Source organism: Salminus brasiliensis, chromosome 16, assembly GCF_030463535.1.
Source record: "Salminus brasiliensis chromosome 16, fSalBra1.hap2, whole genome shotgun sequence".
Taxonomy (NCBI): Eukaryota; Metazoa; Chordata; class Actinopteri; order Characiformes; family Bryconidae; genus Salminus; species Salminus brasiliensis.
Genome location: NC_132893.1, coordinates 28,799,845 through 28,823,654, shown reverse-complemented (window position 1 = coordinate 28,823,654; position 23,810 = coordinate 28,799,845). Strand labels below are relative to the sequence as shown.

The window sequence follows — 23,810 nt, the reverse complement described above, 5'->3', positions numbered from 1 at the left end:
TCATTCAATAAAACAGTGACTGTTGGTCTGATACCATACAAGTTTATTTGAAAAAGATTCACTGATTGAATTATAGTGTTAAATGAATGTTACCATACAGAATTGAACGGGCTTGAACAAGGGAACACAAAAATAATGAGTTATGCTTTTTGGTTGAGATCAGAATTGCATGAAATTAACATTACAAACATTGTACGGTTTTTCAACATCAAACCATTAATGTTGAAGCATGTAAACCTGCAGCCAGTGATACAAAATGCACAGCTGGATTCTCCAAGGTCTTTCCATGCTGGTTCAGGACAAACAAGAAAAGCTTCTGAAACTAAGGAGGTTAGGTGATCTGGGCTGTCTGTAGGAAGCTAAACCTGCAACTATGAAAAATACAAGGATAGAGCCTTTAATTAGGACCTCAGTAGAACAATGTGTGGCAGCGGGACACTGAAACTAATGATAGTACACTATAGTACTCCCTGGAGTAGATGAACATATACCTATTGGCTCCATGTCTAATGCCAGGCGTGGGCTAGAAGGGTATAAAGCCCCCCAGCATTGAGCTGTGGAGCAGTAAAACTGTGTTCTGGATAAGAGTGTCTGCTAAATGCCTTAAATGTAAATGTAAATGTTCTCTGGAATGATGGATGGGGCTCCATCCTGTATTTTTGGGATGAGGTGGGGTGGTGATCATCCCACATCCTGACATCACTAACGCTCTTGTTACTGAATGTAATCAAATCCTCACAGCAATGTTATAATATCTAGTAGAAAGCCTTCTTCCCAGGACAGCAGAGACAGTTACTCCAACAAAAGCGGGATAAACTCTTTTGAATACTCTTGATTTCGGAAGAAACAGGAATGAGCAGGTGTCCCAATACTTTTGTCCAGAATACACTTATAGAAATAAAGGTGTTATAAAAGTTTTTTGAGTTATTCCATAAAAGAACCACATTTGATTCCATGAAGAACCACTCAGCTAACATGTCCATGTGGGGCCTGTATAAGTAGCCTAATAGGGAACCAGAACATTTTGTCCTTAGGTTCCATGTTGGCCCCACATATGGATGCCCCCCAGGCTCAATGATGGGACCAGGAGAGGTTAAGCCTATGCCCACCTGGAACACGTTTGTAATAGAGATGCGTGAGTGTTAAGAACCTTGAAATTGGTGAAGAACCTGTACATCAAGTGAAACATCTTCACACCCATAGATCTCTATTACAAACATGGTTCTTTACGGACCCAAAAGAGGTTCCTTTATGGCGTGGCTCACCCTTCATCACCATTTAAAGCACCTTTATTTTGAAGAGTGTAGCGCAGGGATGGATCTACAGTTTCAGGTGAATAAAAGGGAAAAAAAGGGAACATGTTTGGCCCCAAAATTGACTTCAAAAATGAATTTAAGAAAATTCGTTAAGCAAAAAACATGGTCCAATTTTTTTAGCCTTAAAAATAAACATTCCCTTTCAACTAACATTGAATATACACATATATTATATACATACATACATACATACACTTACATAGGAAGAACAGAGCATCCTACACTGATAATTTAACGCCTCTTATGTAGTCACAAGATGTATTCACGCTGGAAAAACCACTGGAATATATTTCATGGTGCTCATGGCAGTGACACAAGAAGAAACAGCACTTCAGGTCAGCCCTGGCTGCTAACATATACAACATTACACACACACACACACACACACACACACGACCCGTTCTGAAGCCTACTCTGTTTCTTATCAACAATCTGTACTGTTAATACAAGCTTTCTGAGTACATATATGCTCTGAGTTATGAATGTTAGCAGTGTGTTGTTCACGTCAATTAATAAAACATGGACGTTCATTCACTCACTCACTCACTCACCCACTCACTCACTCACCCACTCACCCACTCACCCACTCACTCACCCACTCAGTATCCAAAATCTCTTCCACAGACATCAACATTTGGGGAAGGGCTTCTACAGGCCACCTGTGGTTCTCTAATCTCTCCCAGTTCTCGACTTGGACCCTAAAAAATGGCTCAAGTGTGTAGATGATCCATATTCATGTTGGGATGCAACTGATGAAAGGAAATACTGTCAAGAACTTCTCAAATGTGACGTGGAAAATGATGAGGATCACACCAGAGACTGAGGGTGTGTTTATACTTGTCAGCTTCGGTTGGTTAAAACGAACCCCGGTGCAATTCCTGTTAGTGTGAACGCTGCCTCTTAAATTCTAGTGCGCACCAAAGAAAAGTCGGTGGGCCTGTCACGATAATTACATTATCAACTTATTGTACAGTATATGGAGAGGATCTCAATAATTGTAGGTGACCTCGATATTGTCCATTGGGTTTATGTTGTTTTACGTGTGCAGAGATGTTGATTGTAGCCAGGAGCGCTGTTCTGCTCGCTGGTCTGCTTTCTGTTAGAGGCGAGGACAGGTCTGTGAGCAGACAGCATTATTTATCGTGCACGCAATGACCAGTACATTATTACTGCCGCCTCCTTACACACAGAGCGGCCTGCGACAGGTAGTGGTCTAACGGATTGCCACTCCCCGCCCCCCAGACACACAGTTCAGCACGTATGAACCGTGGATTTACCACCAAAGGTTACTACTAGTAATAGTGTGGTGTACAGTTCTACTGCTGCTACTGTCATGCATGCTGAGCCTGACCTCGCGTATGGCTCCAGAAACGCTGTGTTGGATTTCGCGCTGCCATTGAATATATGGTGTAAGTCAGTTAATAGCTGCTTTTTCCCCCCAAGACTGCACAGTTCTGTCCAGAGAGTTTGGAAGAGTGGGTCAAAATGTACTTGGTTTCAAAGCTGTATTCCACAGCTCTGAAACTCATGGAAAGCTAATACAATATATGGACAGGACCAATTTTGCCCATTGCCCTTTGAAAGCTCGAGGAGAGACCATTACCCTGAACGAGCTGGTATGTGGACTTTGTTTAAAAACAGTGGCTTTATTTTATTAATTTACAATGTTTATAAGTCTTAAATTTCAATTCCAATGTCTGAATAGTCTTATAAAATTTTAATAAAGGTTAGTTGCACTGTTATGCTATCATATTATCTTTATTACATCAGGGGCATGAAATGGTCTTAAAATGATAATAATATAATTTATCGCACTTTTACTTCTTACTTCAATTTATTGTCCACAAAAACAAAGTTATAGTGACAGGCCTAGCCACAGTTTTTTTTCTGCTAAGACACCCGCTTTGTGCAGACCTCTACAGTCTTCTGGAATACATGCATCATATGTCACCTTGTTTTCCATCGCATTTTGATTGGATTGCAGATATTTCTGTATGAACCAGCAAACCAGGACCAAAATATCATTTTCTTGCTTGGTCCAGACCAAGGGAAGCGAATTACAAGTATAAACACACCCTAAAAGGTTGGCTTCTGGACATATTGTGGTCTGCTGGGATAAAAGACCCAAAACAAGCTCTTTTTAAGCCTGATTCAATGATTCGAGTTACTGAGGCACGGACTAGCTGGAACTCTTTGACTTCTTTAGTACATCACTGGTGACTTTCCATCCTAGATGTTCTGGGGAGTATGAGCTTCTACTCTATGTGTAGCAACAGTGCAACATAGGGGATATGAAAACACACACCATATTTCATACAACATATTTCATATAATATCGTAGAAACTGTTGCCATTCATCAGTGGTCCCAAGAGCGCACTGCGTATCTCTGTAGTGCAAAAGCATTTTAAAAAAAGGTAAATGGAATTAATACTTTTTTCTTTTTGTGCGGATTTCCACACTCTACAATCTAAATTCACTTCAAATTTCAATGGTTGACCCCCAGATTTTAGAAATACTCAAATGGCCTCCTCTCCTAGCATTGCGAAAGCAATGAGAGAAATGTGTGTTAGACTGGCTGGACCCTCTCGCAACGTAGATTAGTCCTTAAATACTTAATATAGTACAATGAACTCGTATAAAAATAAAACAAACGAATCCCTTTATGAGCCCAAAAAAACATGAAGTCACCGCTGATGCAAATGCTTCCACTGGGCGAGGGGCTTCTCTCTCCAGTCCTGGGTTTGATCCTGATAGTGCCAGCTTTGCACTTACATTCACTTTCAAACCACCGAGTGGTCGTTATTGTGCGGTGTGTTGAGGACCGTGTGGTTGAAGGAAGAAGCTGAGCGGTCGGAACCCTCCGCCGTACCGTTTATGTTCTCCTGCCGCTGGCAGCAGAGGATCTGCTTGAATGTCACGCTCATCTCTTTGTCCCGGTACGAGTAAATGATGGGGTTCATGGCCGAGTTAAACTCCGCTAGGAGGAGGAAGAACTTCTCGTAAGCCAGAACGTTACAATCGTTGCAGAAAACGTCCAGTAACAGGAGGACTAAGCCAGGAGTCCAGCACACGATGAAGGCACCTGCGGAATGTCAGAAAACAGAAGGAAAATCAGTGTGGGCGATGACACAAACAATGGGTTGTGGTGGACAAAATGTCATACATGATCATAATTATAATACCTGAGATCACAACAGACTTTTCTGTATATCACAGTAGTACTTCTAGAACATTGAACAGCTCGATGTTAAATAAACACTGTGTGTAATAATTCCCTATGAAACCTGCACATGAGGTACAGTTTTATTTATCAGTTTGTTTGTTTGTTGTCTCGCATGCCCACATCCAGTTACAATAAAAAAATTAAAAAAATGTCTGTCACAAGCCACAAGCTTTGCTCTTCAGCTGATGAGTTGAATCAGGTGTGTTAAATGAGGAGGAACGCTGAATTCCACAGTGTTTGAGCCCGGCAGCACTGGCATCTGGCACATGCACTAAAAGACTGATCTGTTGAGCTCCCAGCTCCTCACAGGGTGTCCTAGAACTCAAAGGTTCTCCTAAAGCAACAGTGCCCAGTTTATGATGCAAAGCCAGGGTCAGCACCTCCGGAACAGAGAGAGGGTTAAAGGCCATGGTCAGAGTGGCAGCTTAGTGAACCTGGCTACTGAACCCACAAACCTGTGGTTAGTAACCCGGCACTTTAACCACTGAGCCACCACTTTATACTGTGCATGGAGAGCTGGGTTATACTGTGTTATTAGGCTTTAAACTACAAACCCACACGAACCCACACTTCGGAATAAACCTTTACTGCTTTTTTTAATCTTTGCAAAACCTGTGGTTCAGCTGGACAGTGGTCTAACTGTCTAACTCAACAATGACCCAAAAAGCGAGCACTGAAAAAGGACCTGAACTAGGAAATTAGTGAACTGTTAGACTATATCAGATGCTGGTATATAAGTTATGTTACTGGACTGATGTTGGGGATTTCTGGCAGTTATCTAAAGTAATATACTGCTGTTGGAACAAAACCACCAAAATAGTAACTTTGTTAAGTTAAGAGTTAAATTGATAACTATTACCATGCACTTTTTATGCCTTTTGTATGAAGGCCATGGACAGACTCTCTAGTCTCCTGGGCCTTGGCATCCCAATGCACCTCATTATTGCCCTTCTCAATGACATTTGGTGTAATCTTTTGGTAGATTTTTCTACTCTGGAAAAATTGTAGCTAACTTTTGATGCAATTTGGTTCCCTTTTATAATGTATTATTTTTTAAGTCCCCTCCTATTCTATCTTATGAATGATATATCCTTTGTTTGTTGCTGTTAGTTAGGTGGCGGATGTAGGCTCTGTTCTGCACCACTAGAAAGACATACCGTGTAATGTCTTGTATATAGCTGTAACAGCCTCTGTCTCTAAAAAGGTTGGTGGTGCAGTCCTTAGAGTGGACCCGGGCTTAATAAAATAAACTAAAATAAACTAAAATAAACTAAAATCAATAGTCATTTGACAGAAGATGAAAGTCAATTTATTAAAAAATACATTGAATTTATTAAGAAAATTCCACAGGAATTAAAAAGGGCAGCTGGCATTTATAAATTATAAATATAATACCGGTGACAGAAAGGTTTTGTTCCAACAGCGACAACAAGCAGCTTTTGGGGTTGTGTTATGTGACCTTTCAATGAAAAATGGATGGGAAAGCAGGTGTGTGAGTGAAATTTCCTGAGGCCAAATGTTCCCTGCAATATTTCAGAGCACGAAACATGGACCCTCACAGTGTGCACGTCACATCTTTACCAGCTTGACAAACTGATGGCACACTTTTTTTCTCGACTGCTGTTTCTCAATGAAAGTATAAATATTTTGGCTACAGCTGGTATTTTGCAAGAGAGAATGATATCTGCCTGGCCTGCTTTTCTTTAAGGGAACACAGCTGCTCTCGCATGCTTTACATCACTTCGAAGCTATGTGGGGACTCTCAGGAGTTAGATAAACTCCAACGGCCCGTTTCCAGCACGACTCGGCCACATGTTTTGCTCTTTTCTGAATGAGCTCAACAGGAGGTTGTGTTTCAATGGCTGGTGCTTTTGGGTCTTTTCATTTTCCTCCACCAAGACCTCGCTTTAACTTTCTGCTGCACTGAATTAGTCAACAAAGAAGGGAAATCGAGTGTGAGAAAAGTAAACTGCAGCTTTCGCTATCAATTAGAGATCGATCAGCCCAATATGAGACATGTTTTTGTATCTGCAGGATCGTTTTAATTCATTGAAAGCAAAGCTGAACATAAAAGGCCATTTACAGACTGTAATTAAACGTGCTAATGCAGCTGATTAGTAATTAGGAGGCCTTGCTCATATGATTAGCAGCTACTGATTAGGCCTGCCGTGATAATTACGCTCTCGACCTATCGTACAATCTACGGACACGACCCCGGTAGTTTTGCTGACCTCGACACTGTCCATTGTGTTTACTAGCATGTATTCTAGCCAGTCACGCTATTCCGTTCTCTCTCTGCTATCTGTCAGAGACGAGCTCGAGTGTGTGAGCAGGCAGCATCATCTATTGTGTAGGAAAAGAGTGCATTGCACGCGATGACCCTGTAGTCTTTCACACCCTTTATTCAGATGACACACAGATATTTGTAGCTTGTATTCCAATGCAAGATAAACTGAAACCGTGTGTGCATTGCGTCAGTTGTGAAATAACCACAAGCATTGCAGAGAGGTTCCAGGCGGTCATGCACGCCACATCCAACCTCGAGCACGGCTGCAGAAACACTGTGCTGTGTTTCACTGTGCTGTGTTAAGTATGTCTGTCAGTCTATCAGTTTTTTACCATTTCGGACTCAAACTCAGCCAAAGCTGCTGCAGAATGTGTAAAACTAACGAGCCTCTTGGGGAAGCAGATTAAGGACTTTTAACACTGCTAACCGGATACACACTGAGAGTCTATCACTCAGTGTGGTGAGCATCATAGCACAGCCACTAACAGCACAAAAGGTGATAGGTCTGTCTTTAAATGACAATGGTAACACATTGAGCATGGTCACACGTCTAAAGTGACATCACTCTGGTGTTTTCCGGTGTGGGAAGATGTTGGCTTTAAGCCAAATGTGCAAGCAGAGCCCATTAACGTGAACCCAGAGCTTGTATGTCAGCTTTTAGTTTAAAAAAAACAGTGGTTCTACTTTAGTCATATATTTAAACATTCTTATATTCTAATTCCAACGTCTGAACATTAATGTCTTCATTTTGAAAGGTTTGTTGCTCTTTAAAAGGCTGTTACTGCATTAATATATGAATCTATTAACATTATTTTATCAGTGGCATAAAAATGATTTTAAAATTACAATTATATCATTTATCACACTTATTTTACATCAATTTATCGTCCAAACAAATCAGTTCTTTTTAAAGTTTGTTCCTGACAGGTATAGTACTGGTATCCAAAGGCATAATGCGTTATAATGTTTCAGCAGTAGGTTCCCAAAATCTGATGATGTGCATTTTTGGTGGAGGTGTATATTTTAAAATTGGCCTGTGTTTCAGCACTTCCAGCACTTTTTATTATGTTTTTATTGGTTTTTCCTTTTTTTTTCCCAAATACAGAAGCATACAAAGTCCAAACTTCTTCAACATAACACATACATATACTTATGAACAACAGAGTTGAGTCTGCATCATGGAGTTATGTAATAACTGAAAGTGTGGGACCACGCCCAAACTCCTCCCCTCCATTTCTACACACCATAAAACCGTTCCTCTTCCTCTCCCTTTTTGTCTTGTGACGAAAACTTGCACCCCACCACCGCCCCTGCTCCTCCTGATGATCCACTCATACTCAACCTGTACCTGGCAAGGGGGGTGTGGCTTCTGGTCCCATCAGCTCGAAGCCCCCCCCAGAACTCCAGCCCAAATTTCTCAAGTTCTTCTCATTGCCTCAGCTTGCCTTGCACATTTTACCTTAGTATACATTCACACATCTACATATGCAGCCACATTATAGCAGTTATACAAGTAGGAACATTCTGGGCATGGCGTAATAAAAAAATATCTACTTAAAAAAAATTAAAATATTAAAAATATGAAGAAAAAAATAAAATTGTTGAGAGCAAAATGATCAAATTCTGGTAATTGTTTCTGAGTTCTGAGGTAACTCGTTAATTAGCTTCTCTATAGCTGTTTGGAGCGATTTAATCACATTTTTACTAAATGAACATCAGTTTTTTATCACAAAATAAATGTTTTAGCAAATTAAATTAAGATGTTTAAAAGATGAATAGTATCATTATCCAATGTGGGCTCTACTACACTTAAAACATACATCACCGCTGATATAGCAAATTGTATATTACTAATTTTCGTTTGCCAAGATCAATCTCTTCCCAATAATCCTGAACATCTTCACAGAACTGAAAGACATGCAGAACTGCACCCACTTCAGCAATATCCTGCTGATTCTTAACATAAGACAGACTGTAGTGATCAGGCTGTAGAGGTACAGACTGGCTGCTTCTGGAGCAGCAGGTTAATAAACTGATCATTTTGAGCTCTTGCGAGTACACTGTAGTCATTTCATATGCTTATAATTTACACATGCAGCTGGAGTCACGAGACAAAGTCAAAGAAAGGAAAAAGGCTGATCAGGGACAGTGGTTTGATGTAGTAACACTGTAAATAACACAGAGCTGAGAACTGCAGAAAGCAGTCCAGTTTCATTGAAGCGCCCCTCCCCTCCCCAGATGGTCTCCGTTCCTTTCAAGCTGAGAAAGCATTTAAACTGGCAGCTGCTCAAAGCTCTGCATTGACTCGGAGCAAGATTTCAATTTATCACTTCCGCTAAGGTATATTAACACAATCTGGCACAATGAAGCGGCTGTTCCTGCTAAGTGAAAATAGCCACAGACTTCAAGGCGTGATATACGGCTGTGGTGGTGCTGGTGTCGGTGGGGTGAATGCTGGGCCTTTCATGCTCCAGGCAATAATGTGTCATGTACCTTGACGGGCATATGCAGGGGTTTATGTTCTATTGCAAAGCCTGACACATCACCCTGCTTAACAGGGATCTAGTATGTTCTGAGTCATTAAGGTCCTCACACTCTGAGATAAAAAAAAAGGAAGAAAGAAGTATTTTTGGGGACCATTCACACATCGGACGATGGCACAGAGTAACCTTTTACAGGAGCTTATTTGGGTTTTTAGTGAGAAAGAAGAACTAAGGGTTCAGAGCTCAGCTGTGTTTGACTTTTTACACTTCTGGTGACACTCACTGAATGACTATAAAGCTGAGAGAGAGACTGCAAAACATGAATCATCAAATGTGATTAAAAAACAGAACCTCTAGCTTCAGCACGTAAGTCAGAGCTATTCTAGGACTATCAAGATTAGTTTACCTGTGATAACAGAAAAAAACTGTATTTCATAAGAATCTGGTTTTGGCAACGCTTTACTGACAGACATGACCAAACGCCTGTGGTCTCAGAGGTATGCAGACGTGGATTGAGGGAAAGTGGCTGCAGTGGAGCCTCACTGAGATGCCAATACCTGTGGAAGTGCTTAGCACATGCCTTGCAAGCTTTCACGCAGACTTGAGATTTAACTCTGTGGCAAAAGCACAGTCGTTTGCTCTGGATTACTCGTCCAGACGCTCTTTCTCAAGCCACTATTCAGCTGCTGCAGTCAAGGCCGCATTTCACTCAGTCTGTATAATCTGTGAAATCATCGCAAATGACCCATGCCTCCATTTTCAGCTCCGCTGCCAAGCAGTCATGGAGCGAAGACGATAGAATGAGGCAAGTGTTCACTAAATTGGCCCATTTTCTCAAAAGAACAAAAAGAGGCCACAATCGAGTCATTTTAGCATGTGGCCATGTGTTAAATACAAGCCAGCTCATCATTACAGCTGCTATATTTGAAGAGTGGGCAAGTGCGCAAGAACTGAAGGAGCATTTTCACTTCGTCGTGAAATCTACACTACATGACAAAAGTATTGGGACACCTACACATTACATCTACAGGAGCTTTTATGACAACAGCTCTAACAGCTGTTGAGTCAGCAGTGCGTTGGACACTTTTCTGCTCTATGTGCTGAGCTCAGCACTCGGCCCGGACACTTGCTGTGGTCCCTGAATGCTTCCACTTTTCAATAATACCACTCACAGCTGATGGTGGAATATCTAGGAGGGAAGAAATTTCACCAACTGACTTGTTGTTGCAGTGGTGACTCCTATTACCTACCGAACCACACTGGAATTCAGTGAGCTTTTTACAGTCACATTTAAGGCATTTAGCAGACGCTTATCCAGAGCGACTTATGAAACAACTCGACCCATTCTTTTATTTATATGTGTAAAGACAGACTGCAAGGCTAGGAGCTCGATTAGAGACTGAATATAACACCTAAATTCAATGATTAAGAGGTGTGTCCCAATACTTTTGTCCATATAGTATGTACTGTACTGTATAGCGCACAGTGTAGCTCCACTGGTTCACTCAGCAAATGATCTGTCTACCGCTGTCTGGTCAGAGATAACTGGCAATGACTCTTGCTTTGAACACAGGCAAACATCCACATCAACGTCTCTTAAATATGGAAGCTATTGAGTCATTTAGTGCTTCTACTGAAATTCTCTCAACTGCACTGATCTTCTAACATCACAACATGGCATGTTAGTGCCATGGAGTTGGGAAACACTGGTGGTGAAATCTAGACAGAATCAATCATGTTCAATCGTGTTTTTCGGGCCAGCTGATATCTTCATGAGACATCTTTTAAACAATATCTCAGATCTACTTCCTTAGTAAAACAAGTGGATATTTTTATTGAGAATTTCCATAAAAAAGAAAAGTTTAAGAGCTTTGGGAGAAACATGACGATTCTTTAGACCTTTGAAAGAACCGTCTAAGATGGCTTTCAGCATGGTGCTGCTTCTCCTATATAACCGTATATAACCGCTTCTCCTATAAGACCGTATGAACTAATGTAATCACACACATCTGAACTGAACAGAAGATCTGATATTTCACATGTTTTTTTTTCCATCATTGGGTCTTTTTCACCAACCGTTTTTAAGAAACCATTTCTTCTTAAAACCCACTGACAGTTTTCTCGAAGACTCTGACACTCACCAGTGTTTTCTTATTTGGGATCTGTTCGATTTACAAAGCTACATTTTGACTTTTTCTTTTAAGAAAATTCTCTGGAAGCTGTTGGTGAATAAAGCCCTTAGAATGGTGTTAAAAGGAAAATGCAGTATGGACGGTTCAGTAATTCTGAATGCCACTGGATTACCATCTTTTCACAGTAGGAGTAAACTACCTGCTGCAACAGGTCTGCACAGTTGGTGCGTTCATGTTTACACACTCATAATCTGAACAGTAGTAGTCATTCAATTTTACATAATTATAGCTGATTTATTTGTCGATTTGTTGGTATGTATCAATAGAAAACCTGAACTAGGATAATCTTAATCGTCTTTTTAAATGTTTTCCCTCTAATTGACAGTGCTGTGATAGCACCTAAACCAGTAATACAATGGGTTGCTAATATCAAACCGTATCTAACCATCCCTAGAATGCAGAGCTGTTATCGCCCTGTAAGAAGAGTAACGACAGTCCCATTTAGGCTTGTTAAACTGGGCACCTTTTTTTCTTGAATTAAATTGGCAACTGCTGAGTTGTAATTTGGATCTAATGACAGTTACACAGCCTAAGATATGCAGTGTAAAATCATCACAGCGGTGGTTTGTTATGACTCCACGCACGTCTGTCGGCAGATTGTAAAACTGGTGTCCGTACCCAGGAAATGTGCTATTTATGAAGCTTGATGCAGATGGTCCAAGATCCATGTTATTTTCCATCTCTGATAGAGCTTCCCTGGAGAAATCAGGAATAACCCTGCTACAGCCTCTAGAGACTTAGAACCTGCCTGCTCATCTGTGTAGCAGATGTGGGACGTCACACACTGAAGTGATCAGTTGCACTACAAAGCTGCCGAGTGCATCGCCTCTAAGATGGCTTTCAGCATGGTGGTGCTTCTCCTATATAACACATCTGAACTGAACAGAAGATCTGATAGTGCTGGGTTTACTACGAGTCTATGTGTCAGATGGTAAACTGGATCGTAGTATCAGGCAAAGTTCGGAAGATGAGACCCAGAGGAACCTGAAATGGTTCAATGTAAGTAGAGCTTGTGACTAAATTCCTGGCCTTCGGTGAAGAAAGCCCCGTCATGTGAATTCCTACTTGGGAAAGCTGGGATAGTGCATCTTCCGAGCTCGGTGTATGACGTCAGATCAACATGGCTACTCTTTCTGTCAACGGTAAGAAACAAGCCACTCCCCCTATCCACTTCTTTCTGGTCAGGGTCGCGACAGGTCCAGAGCCTACCTGGAATCTTTGGGCTAAAGGCTAAAATCTTTGAGCTAAAGGCTAAGGTCCATCACAAACTCTTTAGGCACAATAGCAGTATTTCCTTTAGGATTTTTTCAGCAGCGATGGCATCCCCATATCCATTATTTTCAACTGTAAAACCCATCTAACTCCAGAATCTGCCATTTCAAATTAAAAGCCCTCTGCCCTCGGTTTCGTAATTGAGATTTCATGACAATTTCAAATGCCGTAAAAATCCGAAGCAGCGGTGGCAGTAAAATGTATGTGTCGGAAACTCTGAGTAGTAACAGTTTTCACTGATGTGGACAAAATACCTATTCATACAACTTCACACACACACACACTTAGCTGCTGTTTAATGACATGAGAGCTTTCTTATCTGTGGAGTGACAGCACTACCTAAGAACCGTGTGTGTTCCTCCCTTGCCTTGGTCCACTGCTCTCCACCTCCCCCTGAGCACTGCTCCCAAACAACAACGCCACTGTTTCCCACCGGCGCTAGCGGCTCTGGGGTCCTTCTCAGTGACTGGGGTTCTTTCTCTGGTCCCGGCTTTCGCTGGGGGGAGCCGGCAGGGCGTGACGCTGACGCAGTGCAAGGCAAACACTGGAACTGGCGACAAGACCGCGACGACAGACCCTCGGCTGTAGAGCACTCAACGGCTGCATTGTTCGAACGCCCTAGACTTGGCACAACAGAGTAACAGGATAACATACTGTTTGGTGGTGTAAGATATCTAGGTAGCTGCTTCACGGATGACTGCTTCAGTGAGGTGAAAAGAAACAGCATTAAGGACGTACGGCGAGGATACAGAGTTGCACTGCTCTGTGAACTATCTACTGTAAACACAGCCAAGGCCAAGGCTCGGCTCAGGAAGGGGATTCAAGGAAATCTGAGCACTGTGTACTGTGAGAACTGCCATCAGAGATGATAAATAGACCCCAAGGACAAATCCCTACGACAATGTGACATCACCGCAATAAAGAGACTAAAAAACAAAACTATATTGATTCCATAAAGCTGATGTTATTGGCAGGGTTATGAAGAGTGGCCTTTGTTGAAGGTACCACATAAGAGGAAATGATGCACATTTTTGGTGTCCCAGCGACCAGTGGGATCGTATTGAACTTTTTGAACGTTCCCAGCTATTTTTTGATACATCGAAAACACATGCTAGAAGCATTTAATAATTCCCATGAAAATGGATGTCAGCCAGACGCCCAATTTACAAAGCCATGAACCAGTTCTTGCACCACTGTTTTCTTTAAAGCAATAGTGAATTAATGAATCTTTACGGTCAGCTTCAAATTTGGAAAGTTAGTTACATAAAGCAGGGGTGAGCAATCATAGTCCTGGAGATCTACCACTCTTGAGAATTCAGATTCAACAAACCTGAATCAGGCCTTAAAGGCCTTGCTTATTGGGTTCAATCATCATCATCATATTTATCTATCCATCCATCTATCATGTCAGCTGACTCATGTCAGTTGCTCCTGAAGGTCTTCAAGATCGGGATCAAGTGTGTTAGCCTGGGTTTGAGCTAAAATCATGTCATATTTATCCATCCATCCATCCATTATGTCAGTTATATTCTGATTGGCTTTTTGCATATCCATGTAGCAATTTATTATTTTAATGGGACACAGTTTTCTTTTTCCAGTCAAATTCTAATCAACAACAGCTGACAACTGCCTGAACTGGACATTCATTTGTCCATTAATGTTTCTATTAACTGGACATGAACTTGAAAGACTAGGCCACCCCAACATGACATTGTCTCATGAATTGTTAAATACATCAGTAAGAGCAACTGATCTGACAATCCTGTTATGAACATTCTCATAAACTATATGTCCAAATGTTTGTGGACACCCCTTCTAATGATTTCATTCAGCTACATTTACATTTAAGGCATTTAGCAGACTTATCAGATTTATCCAGAGCGACTTACAAAAGTGCTTTGCTATTTACCCCAAAAAACTTAGAGGAATCTTTAAATTATTAGCCTATTCAACCTAAGTTTAGACATTACTAAACACAAGTCAGTAAGGTGACCACTCTGCTATTCGCCCAAGTATTCTCAGAAGAGGAGGGTCTTCAGTCTGCATTTGAAGACAGTGAGCGTTGGACTCTGCCGTTCGGACACCCAGGGGAAGCTTGTTCCACCACTTTGGTGCAGGACAGAAAAAAGCCTGGACGCTTGTCTTCCGGTACTACTTTAGGTACTTTGAGCACCCACTGCTGACACTAAGCTTTTTTGTCCTTGCTGAAACGTACTGACAACGGAATAGGACTCTGCAGATAAACATGAACCTACTAGCACCATGCTTAATGCAAGATGTGGGCTAGAGGGGTATAAAGTCCCGCAGCATTGTGGAATGCTGTGGAATTATGGTGCCCCATCCAATACTTTTGGGATGAGCTGGGAAGTTAAGGATGAGGTGAGGTGGGGCTCTTCCAACATCCTGACCTGGTGTCCCAATACTTTTGTCTATATAATATACTAAACAACCTAGTTTAAAACTGGCAGTCAGTTTGACGATTCATCTACTCTACGTCCTCAACTACAGCTAAACACAACTGATCTCACACCAGTGAACACACAGCAGAAAGCAACTCACCTAGTACAATCACCACAGTCTTCAGCAAGCTCATCATGGTGTCCCTGTTTCGCCGTTGGCCTGAGCTGTGGCGCGACATCCTCATGGTGCGCTGGCGGACGTACATGAATATGTGAGCGTACAGGACCACCATGACCACGAACGTCACCAGGTTGAAGATGGCCCAGAAGACGAGGTATGAGTTGCTGTAGAGTGGCGCCATGCTGGAGCAGCTTTCGATGGCACAGATGCAGTTCCAGCCCACGCTGGGGATGGCTCCCATGATGATCGACATGGTCCAGATGATCATGATGACCACGACCACGCGCCGGTTGCTCATGCGGGTGTGGAGCTGCATACGGAAGACCGTGATGTGGCGCTCAATGGCGATGGCTAGCAGATTAGCGACAGAGGCTGTTAGGCTAGTGTCAATGAGGCCCTGGCGGAGAAGCCACGTGCTGACAGTTAGCCGCCGGGTGTTGGGCCCAGTGTTGAACATCAAATAGAAATAAGCCAGTCCGGCGAAAAAGTCTGCCGCTGCTAGGTTAGCCATCAGATAATAGATTGGGAAATGGAAACGGCGGTTGATGTAGATGGCTACCATCACCAGCAGGTTGGCCAGCATGATGAAAATACATACGGTAATCCCAAGTCCCATCACAAGCTTGCTGACTGTATTCCACTCAGTGGCCAGGTACTTCCCACTTTTATTGTAAAAGAAGGCGATGGTTTCGTTGAAGTAGCACTGTTCTTCCATCTTGAAGGTTATCTCTGAAAGTAAGACCAAAAATATGGTCAGAAAATCACAATCTGACTCATTTACAGTACATGGAACATTTCAAATTTTTTTAGTGGCTTTAACATTGCAAGAGGTTAGGAACTGCATGGGTTCAGATTTGCTGGTTATAGTCATATTCATGCTGAAAAAAAATTAAAAAAATAAAAATAAAATAAATAAAAAAATTCACTGATTATATACTGAAACATTCACTGATTTAATTAAGCTTTGCTGCTAATCATAAATCTTCAATATTTAAAGTCAAGGATGCAGCAGTAATTAAATACAGCAACACTAAACCGGTTTTCCTTTAATCAGTTTTTCCATAATTTTTCGGATCAGCAAAAAATAAAAAAGCGGAATAACTGTGAGACACGTCTTGCAAGACCAGGCCAACCCAACATGACTTTGTATCACGCAACTGATCTGACAATCCTGTTACATTATATGTCCAAATGTTTGAGAACACCCCTTTTAAAAAATGCATTCAGCTACTTTATTTAGCCCCCATTGCTGACACAGATGTGCAAATGGACGCCCACACAGCTTGTCTAGTCCCTGTAGAGAAGTACTGCCAATAGAATAGGACTCTCTGGAGCAGATGAACCATAACCCTTTTGGCACTAAGGGGCAGTTTGAGCTGCGAAGCAGTGGACGTGACGGTGCTCCATTCAGTACTTTTGGGATGGACAAAAAAGAATTTGTGTTAGTGCTTCGTTTGTCATTTGAGTTCTATTTTGACACGGTCTGAAGCCACAATATTGCCGACCCTCCTCTGCTCATCTTGTAAGCTGATTGGCTCTTTTTAAAGAAGGGCGGGACTTCATCTGTAAACAGAGGCCATGTTGAGCGAGAAACTCTGTTCGTATTTTACCAGGTCTCCTCCTAAATGAGGTCTTATAACGTCTCTGGTTCACTTAAAGATTCCCCCTGTTCACACTCAGCTCGTGTCCAAATGAGACTCCCACGCCTCACACTAACAAAACTGTGCTCTCCACTCACACTCCAGAGTGATGTCGCCACATGTCTGGCTATGGCTTTGTGGCTGTTTTGCCTTATGGCTCTGTAAGGGTTTTATCCACACACTCCAGTCATGTGATAGACAGCTGCTCTGCGTCCAGACTGAGGTAATTAATACTGTAAAAAGTATTAAAACAGTGGCAGTAAAACTGTATTTCACACTGTTATGGTTGAAGTTTGGTAATTAATCAAATCGCTCCTAGTTAGCGTGAGAAACACGTGATAACGTCACCAGCTAATCGGCTACTAAATTTGTTGTCAATTAATCTGGTTGTCCATTTTAGTCAACTAGGTCGATTACTCACAGCACCAGTTGTTCAGTTTATTGGACAGTGGGATTCATCATTATAAAAACAGAGCTGTGAACACTTCTGCAGTTACAAACACACAATGAATCTGACAGACTTTTTGTTAGGACTTTTCTTAACAACACATTTAAGAAACCTTAGGATGGTATTGATAAATGAGGCCCGTTGTAATTATGTAGTCATATGCTGTGCACTCCACAAGTAAGCCATAGGATTTTCTAGTTCACTTACTTTGACATAAAACATAAACAAGGCTAGAATCCCTAGAGAGTGAGCGGTTTCGCTGGGACACATGTCTGCTGTTGGACATATGAACAAAGTTCACATTATTATTAAGCCTTCCCTGTAACAACAAACAGCAGTGTTGGACCTTGAGGTGTGAAATGCACTCAGACGGATATTGCACAGGCACAAAAGCTTGACCTTTTCCCATCTGGTCCCAGTTTTACCAGTGGTCCATCCCATAATGGTGAATGCTAAGGCCATTCAAACAAGCACCCCAGCTAGTGGCTAGCAAAAACACACAGAAACGAACACACTGGTACTTTGTAATGCAGGCTGCAGACCCTCTAAGCCAGCTATTAGTCACATCAGTGCCAGGCCTCATTTGAATTGGCTGATTCTCTCTTCTCTGAAACACCCAGCACAGGAAATGGGCCTCTGGGCCTTGCCGGAGTTGAATGAGTTTCTGTAATTTAAACCTGGTCATGTGCACAAAAAACGCTGAACTTCACTACAGTTTACTTACTTTGCAAGATGAACACACAGCATGAGAACATTCGTCTGCAGTGCGTCTGGCTTATTCCTCTATCAGTTCTTTTTTTAACTTCAGCTGGATGCAAATCTAAATCAGTGGAAAACCTGTATGTGGAGGGGCAGTGGTGGCTCAGCAGTTAGAGCTTCGGGCTATTGATGACACGGTTGTGAGTTCAATACCGGGGCTCGGCAAGCTGCCACTGTTGGGCCCTTGAGCAAGGCCCATCACCCTCTCTCCTCCCTGGGTGCCGCTGCCCACTGCTCCGGGCACGTGTGCTCACTGTCCACTATGTGTCTTTCTCTGGTGTGTATGTGTGTGTTCACTGCACGCATGGGGGAAAAAGTGGGAGCTACATTCCATCTGGGTCCATCACAAATGGTCAAATGGTCTTGTCTTGTCTTTCTACGTACCACAACAGACAACTGTTTATTTAGGGGTGTGGAGGAGATGTGGAAGATTGTTCTTATTGAATATGTCAGTAATTTAAAATTTTGATTAACTGAATTTTGGAAAGAGGAACCCCTCCCCCTCCCCATCTAACATCTTCTAAATTCCTGCCGCTAACATCTATGCCCCACGACACAGTGGTTTTCACACCCCACCTCCACCACGTCTCCTTCCTCCTTCCTCCGCCACTCTTATCTTTCAGCCCTAGCTTTACCTATCAGAGGGGGGTCTTGCCTTCTCACTCTAAAGAGAAGCCCCCTGACGTCCAGCCCAAAGATCTGCCCAGAGCTCAGCAGAGTTCATGATCACCATTATCATATCGTCACTATCGAGAAATAACCTATTTTTGCCATTTGTCCTGTTCTGACCTAATGTGACATAATTCTGACAGTTGATCTTTACACTGTATAATAAATGGACCAATAGAAAAGCTCCAAAATAATCATCATCACACATTTTTTTATTAAATAATGAATATTTAATGCATTAAATAATGCATATTTGTTTTATGGACTTCCTCTTTTAGTGCAACAAACTTGGCTTGTGACTGAATCGTGAACTGGAATTCGAAAGTGATTTGGAGGACAATGCACTTGTATTTTTATGTAAACATTGTAGATCACTTCTTGAGCTGTATGTGAGTGCAGTTCGGAGAAATGAAATGGAGCAGATGGCGCTTGCTCATACAAGCAAGTGACATATGAGCCACTGGATGTTGTGAATTTCACATATTTTCCGATGTAGTTCATTAACAGTAGGTTTAGGTTGTACAGCAACATAACAGTCAGAGACTATTCCATGATCAGCACAACGCTTTACTAATACACATGTTTATATATACGACCAGTGCTGAGGTGTGATGAGAAAGTATTCATCCAAATTCATTTGTGCTTCCACTTATATAGTATATACCCAACAGTCTCACCCTATATAGTGCAATACTAATAAGGGAGTATAGATCCATTTCAGTTATAGCCTTGAATACCTTTCTTTTTTATCATAGCTATATACTCCAACCTGTATATGAATGCGTCTCCCTGTGTAGGTTAATAGATTAGCCTCATGAAGGTGTCTCTTTCTACTGATGATTTAGTTTTTTAATCGAGTAGTAGCTGTTCTAAATAACTTCTATAATACTCATTAATTACAATTTCAATTATGCTCTGCAGCAGCAGAACCTCCAGCTTTGTCTAGAGTTTGTACAAAATGCAAACAGCTCACACTCTGTCTGTTGTCTCTTATCAGCTTTTACCAACTCAAATGTCAAGCGAAAGTAAAATGACCTTTCCACGCCTTTTGTGTTTAGTCCCAAACCTATCGTTGGCAGTGGCAGCGAGACAGATCCTGGCATTGTATGCATGTGTTTTATCATATAGCCTCAGGCTTCTGATCTCATTGGGCTAAAGGCACTGAACAAAAAGTGGTCTGTGCACAAACGTCTGTGAACTTCCTTCTCCCATTGAAAAGTGTGTTAGGAGAAAGAGCATGTGTTTCCCCCCATCGATCTGACGAGACCACCCGGCAGACTTCTGTGCTCTGGAAAACCACAACTTTAGCATTATCGCAGCGCCCATCCACAATGGATAAAGAGACGCTCAAGGAAATTCCAGTCAAGCCTGCAGCATCAGCTCGATAACACTGTGGCCTTGTGGGTTTATCAAGCATGCTGCAACTTCTGCTATGAAAGTTCCATGACCGTAAATAAAGTTCTGAGGTCTGACGAGACTGTGGGTTATCTTTGCTTTGCAGGGCACCATGGGTGCTAATTCAAACTTCACCAGCCTTTTTACAGCTACCCTTTTTGGTTGTATGCTTTGCAAATGCTATTGAACAACGTTTGTCAACAGTGGCTCACTGTTGCTACCATTCAGATTCATCACACTTAGAAAGTGGTCAGTAGTTCAAAATTAAAACTGGCCCAAGCTGCCATGTGTAAGACATGAGCCTTTTTTAATACTGAAGTATGTCTACATTGAATTAATGAATACCCATGATGCCTTAATGGGTGGCCAAGGTTCTTTGGGTAAGGGGTAAATGCAATGGTTTTATACACAAAGAAAAGAACGGAAAGAATCATTTGAATGCATAAATGCTTCTTTGGAAAACCTCATGCAGGGTTCTTTACAGAGAACTTCCAAATGGTCCTCTATACTGTAGAACCAAAGGGTTCCACTATTGCTAGAACCTTTCTTCAATACCGTGCAGAACACTTGAGTAAACACAATGGATCTATACAGAACCATGAAACTCAAAGAACCATTTGAATGCATACAGTTTTCTTTAGTCCTAGGTAGAACATGGGTTCCATGGGTTCTTTAGTGAAGACAATGGTTCTATATAGAACCGCCCAGGCTTTTTTCTGTCCTGGCATCGAAATGGTGGAACGAACTTCCCCTGGGTGTCCAAACAGCAGAGGTGCTTGCTGTCTTCAAATGCAGACTACAGACCCACCTCTTCCAAAGAGTAGAGTACTATGGTCTCCATATTGACTTGTGTTTAGTATTGTCTAAGCTTAGAGGTATCTTAGAGGTATTTTTTGTCTATTTTAACTAGCTGAGGTTATTCTAGAGTAAATAGCACAGCACTTTCTGGATAAGAGCATCTGCTAAAGGCTGTAAATGTAAATATAAACCATGACAACTTAAAGAACCATTTAAATACATAAATGTTTCCTAACCTGGTAAAATGCTTTTTCAGATACAAGAAAGATCTCATGTAGATGTTTCTATAAAGAGCCCATTGAAATAATGTTAATCTATACACTCCTAAATAGAACAAAGGTTGCTTCAAACTGTTTTGTAGGAAACTAAATGTGGTTCTTCTTTGGCATCACTTAAGGAATCCTTTTTTAAAACAATTGTACTGTACCACCGAAGAGGGTTCCACTTTTGCTAGACTATTTTGTCAGTATTATATAGAACCTTTCTTTTTTTCAGAATGTGAGGTCTAAGTAGTTGTGTTGTAGGTTTGATATAATGTATCAGCAGTTCCACATTTAAACCAGTGCTGTGCTAAATTCAGTTATGTTACAGTAATAGCAACTACAGTCATATACAGAGCTGACTGTGCTGCTGCAGTTGTTCCTTTTCCACAAGATGCTCAGAAAAGTATTCTGAGAAACATTAACATAAAACATTAACATTAACAACATATACAGTCACTTATCCGTTTACCTACTAATAGAAGCAGACCCTAGACGTAGGCTATGTAAGGCACAATAATGGTATTGAAAACTTTTGTCTAAAATCAACACAGTATTTTGTACTTATTTACAGAATGTTGCCATTTTTAATTGAAATACAAAGCTAATGCACATTGTATAACCACTTATAACCAGAAATCTTGCCCAGTTCTATTTACATGGGCATATTTTCTATAATTCCCCTTTACACATTTCTTAAAAATCAGCACAAATAAGAAGCAGGCCGAATGTGCAAGACAACATCAAAACACAGGCATCCACTACAGCTGCACACTCTGTCAGTCAGGTTGCACGAAAGCAAAAGGCAAGGCACCAGCCTAGATCCATGTCAGCACTGATCCCCTGCCTGTCTGAGAACACAATGAGGCCATTGTTCAGCACCCATCCCGTAAAAAAAGCAACAGAACAAGATTTTACAATGAATAAATTGTTCACATTTGTGTACAGTCCGGGTGAGGCAGCACACGCTAGTGAGCTTCACATCAAATGTGATCTCATTTATTACCTTAATGAAGTCTGACATCTGAAAGCACTTAGCAAAATAGAAGGAATTCAGCCTTTCAAGGAGCATTGGAGAACATGGACCAGTGGACTGAGAACGGTTCCCGTGAGTCATTTGGTTACATTCATTTTTGACGATATCATACAAGCCCTTTCGGTTTACTAAAATAGCTCATGGAAAACTATGGCTTTTCCTTGGATGTATATAGGCCTACTTGTTTGTTTAGGGCTCCCCAAACAAGGCAAGTCTCTCATTTTCCACAAACCATCTGAGTCACCTAAACCTAAACCAAAAATACATTCAAATGTAAAGCTCCTGTATATTTAGAGACACCCTGAGGCTGGATATGACCAAAAGCAACAGCAGAACCAGTGCTGAGTCAGTAGCAAATCTAGTCTGACATTAGTACTTTAGTCATATTAGTACAATATGGTGTAAAATTAAGTGAAGTAGATCACATGATAATAAAGGTAGAAGTCTAATGGTAGCATAAGAGCGAGTAGCTCCTTGTTTTATCTAGAATTACAATGTCTCTTTAAAACTTTCTAAATTGGTCTAATCATACATTCATTTGACGGTAAGTCATATTTCTGTTCTCATTTGTGAAGGATTTTTTACACCTACATTCACACCCATCCAGTGTTTTTTAGAAATAATGGGAACATTTCACATGTTATAAACCCTGTACATTTAACCTGCTTTAAACCAGTGCAATATAGTATATAGAGAGTAAGTATAGTATATGTATAATGTGTGTATAGTATAGTATATATAGTTAAGGTGTAAATACTCAGTATTGCTATTTTGTAAATGTTTACTTTACGAACATGAGGTTTTTTCACTCACCTTTACATGTAATGCATAATGTGACATGATTTTAATTCTTGTAGGTCAGTTTGAGCAAGTACTAGATGATGTAAGTATAGTGCTGCAACAGAAACACACATGGATGTTCATCTTCCATCACCTCCAAAGACGCTTAATTCCCAGTCCTTTCTCCCATGACAGTTTCTGGAAGGATACACAGTGAATCATCCCTTTATTCAATACCTGCTGGTCGTCTCCTTAAGCCGGCAATTACATCAGCACACTGTGGATGTGGCCTAAATAAATCCATACTCCCTTATAAATAATTAATCATTATTAAAAATAAATGATTCACTATATAGTTTAAGTGACTACCAAGGGACTATTTAGCAACATTAATGAGACCTCATCATCAACATGCATCAGCACTGGTCACATAAACAGAACCTTGTGGAGCCTAAGAGCACTTTCTCCAATTATGGATTTTGCACATTATGATGTTGAAACGACATATTGTGCAGCTCTACTCACAATGCATTCTGCTCTGCAGTGGGCAGCGCTAATTGCATGTGCATTGTGGGAGATTTTGCATTGTGGGAGATTTTAGCACCCTCATAATCATGCTCAAAATCCACTTCACAATTCGGACATACTTAAAAGTCCCCTAAAACATAAAT

General features: G+C 41.2%; 1 protein-coding gene across 1 annotated transcript in view; it reads right to left on the bottom strand.

The window, feature by feature from the left end:
- Positions 1 to 22: 22 nt before the first annotated feature.
- Positions 23 to 23,810, bottom strand: part of lpar1 (lysophosphatidic acid receptor 1) — a 36,612-nt gene continuing 12,824 nt past the window's right edge. The window contains exons 2-3 of the mRNA XM_072659148.1: positions 15,334 to 16,083; positions 23 to 4,399 (exon numbers count right to left, since the gene is read on the bottom strand). Of these exons, the coding sequence (XP_072515249.1) occupies positions 4,098 to 4,399; positions 15,334 to 16,069 (1,038 nt within the window). The 5' untranslated portion in view covers positions 16,070 to 16,083 and the 3' untranslated portion in view covers positions 23 to 4,097. The remainder of the gene's footprint in view (positions 4,400 to 15,333; positions 16,084 to 23,810) is intronic.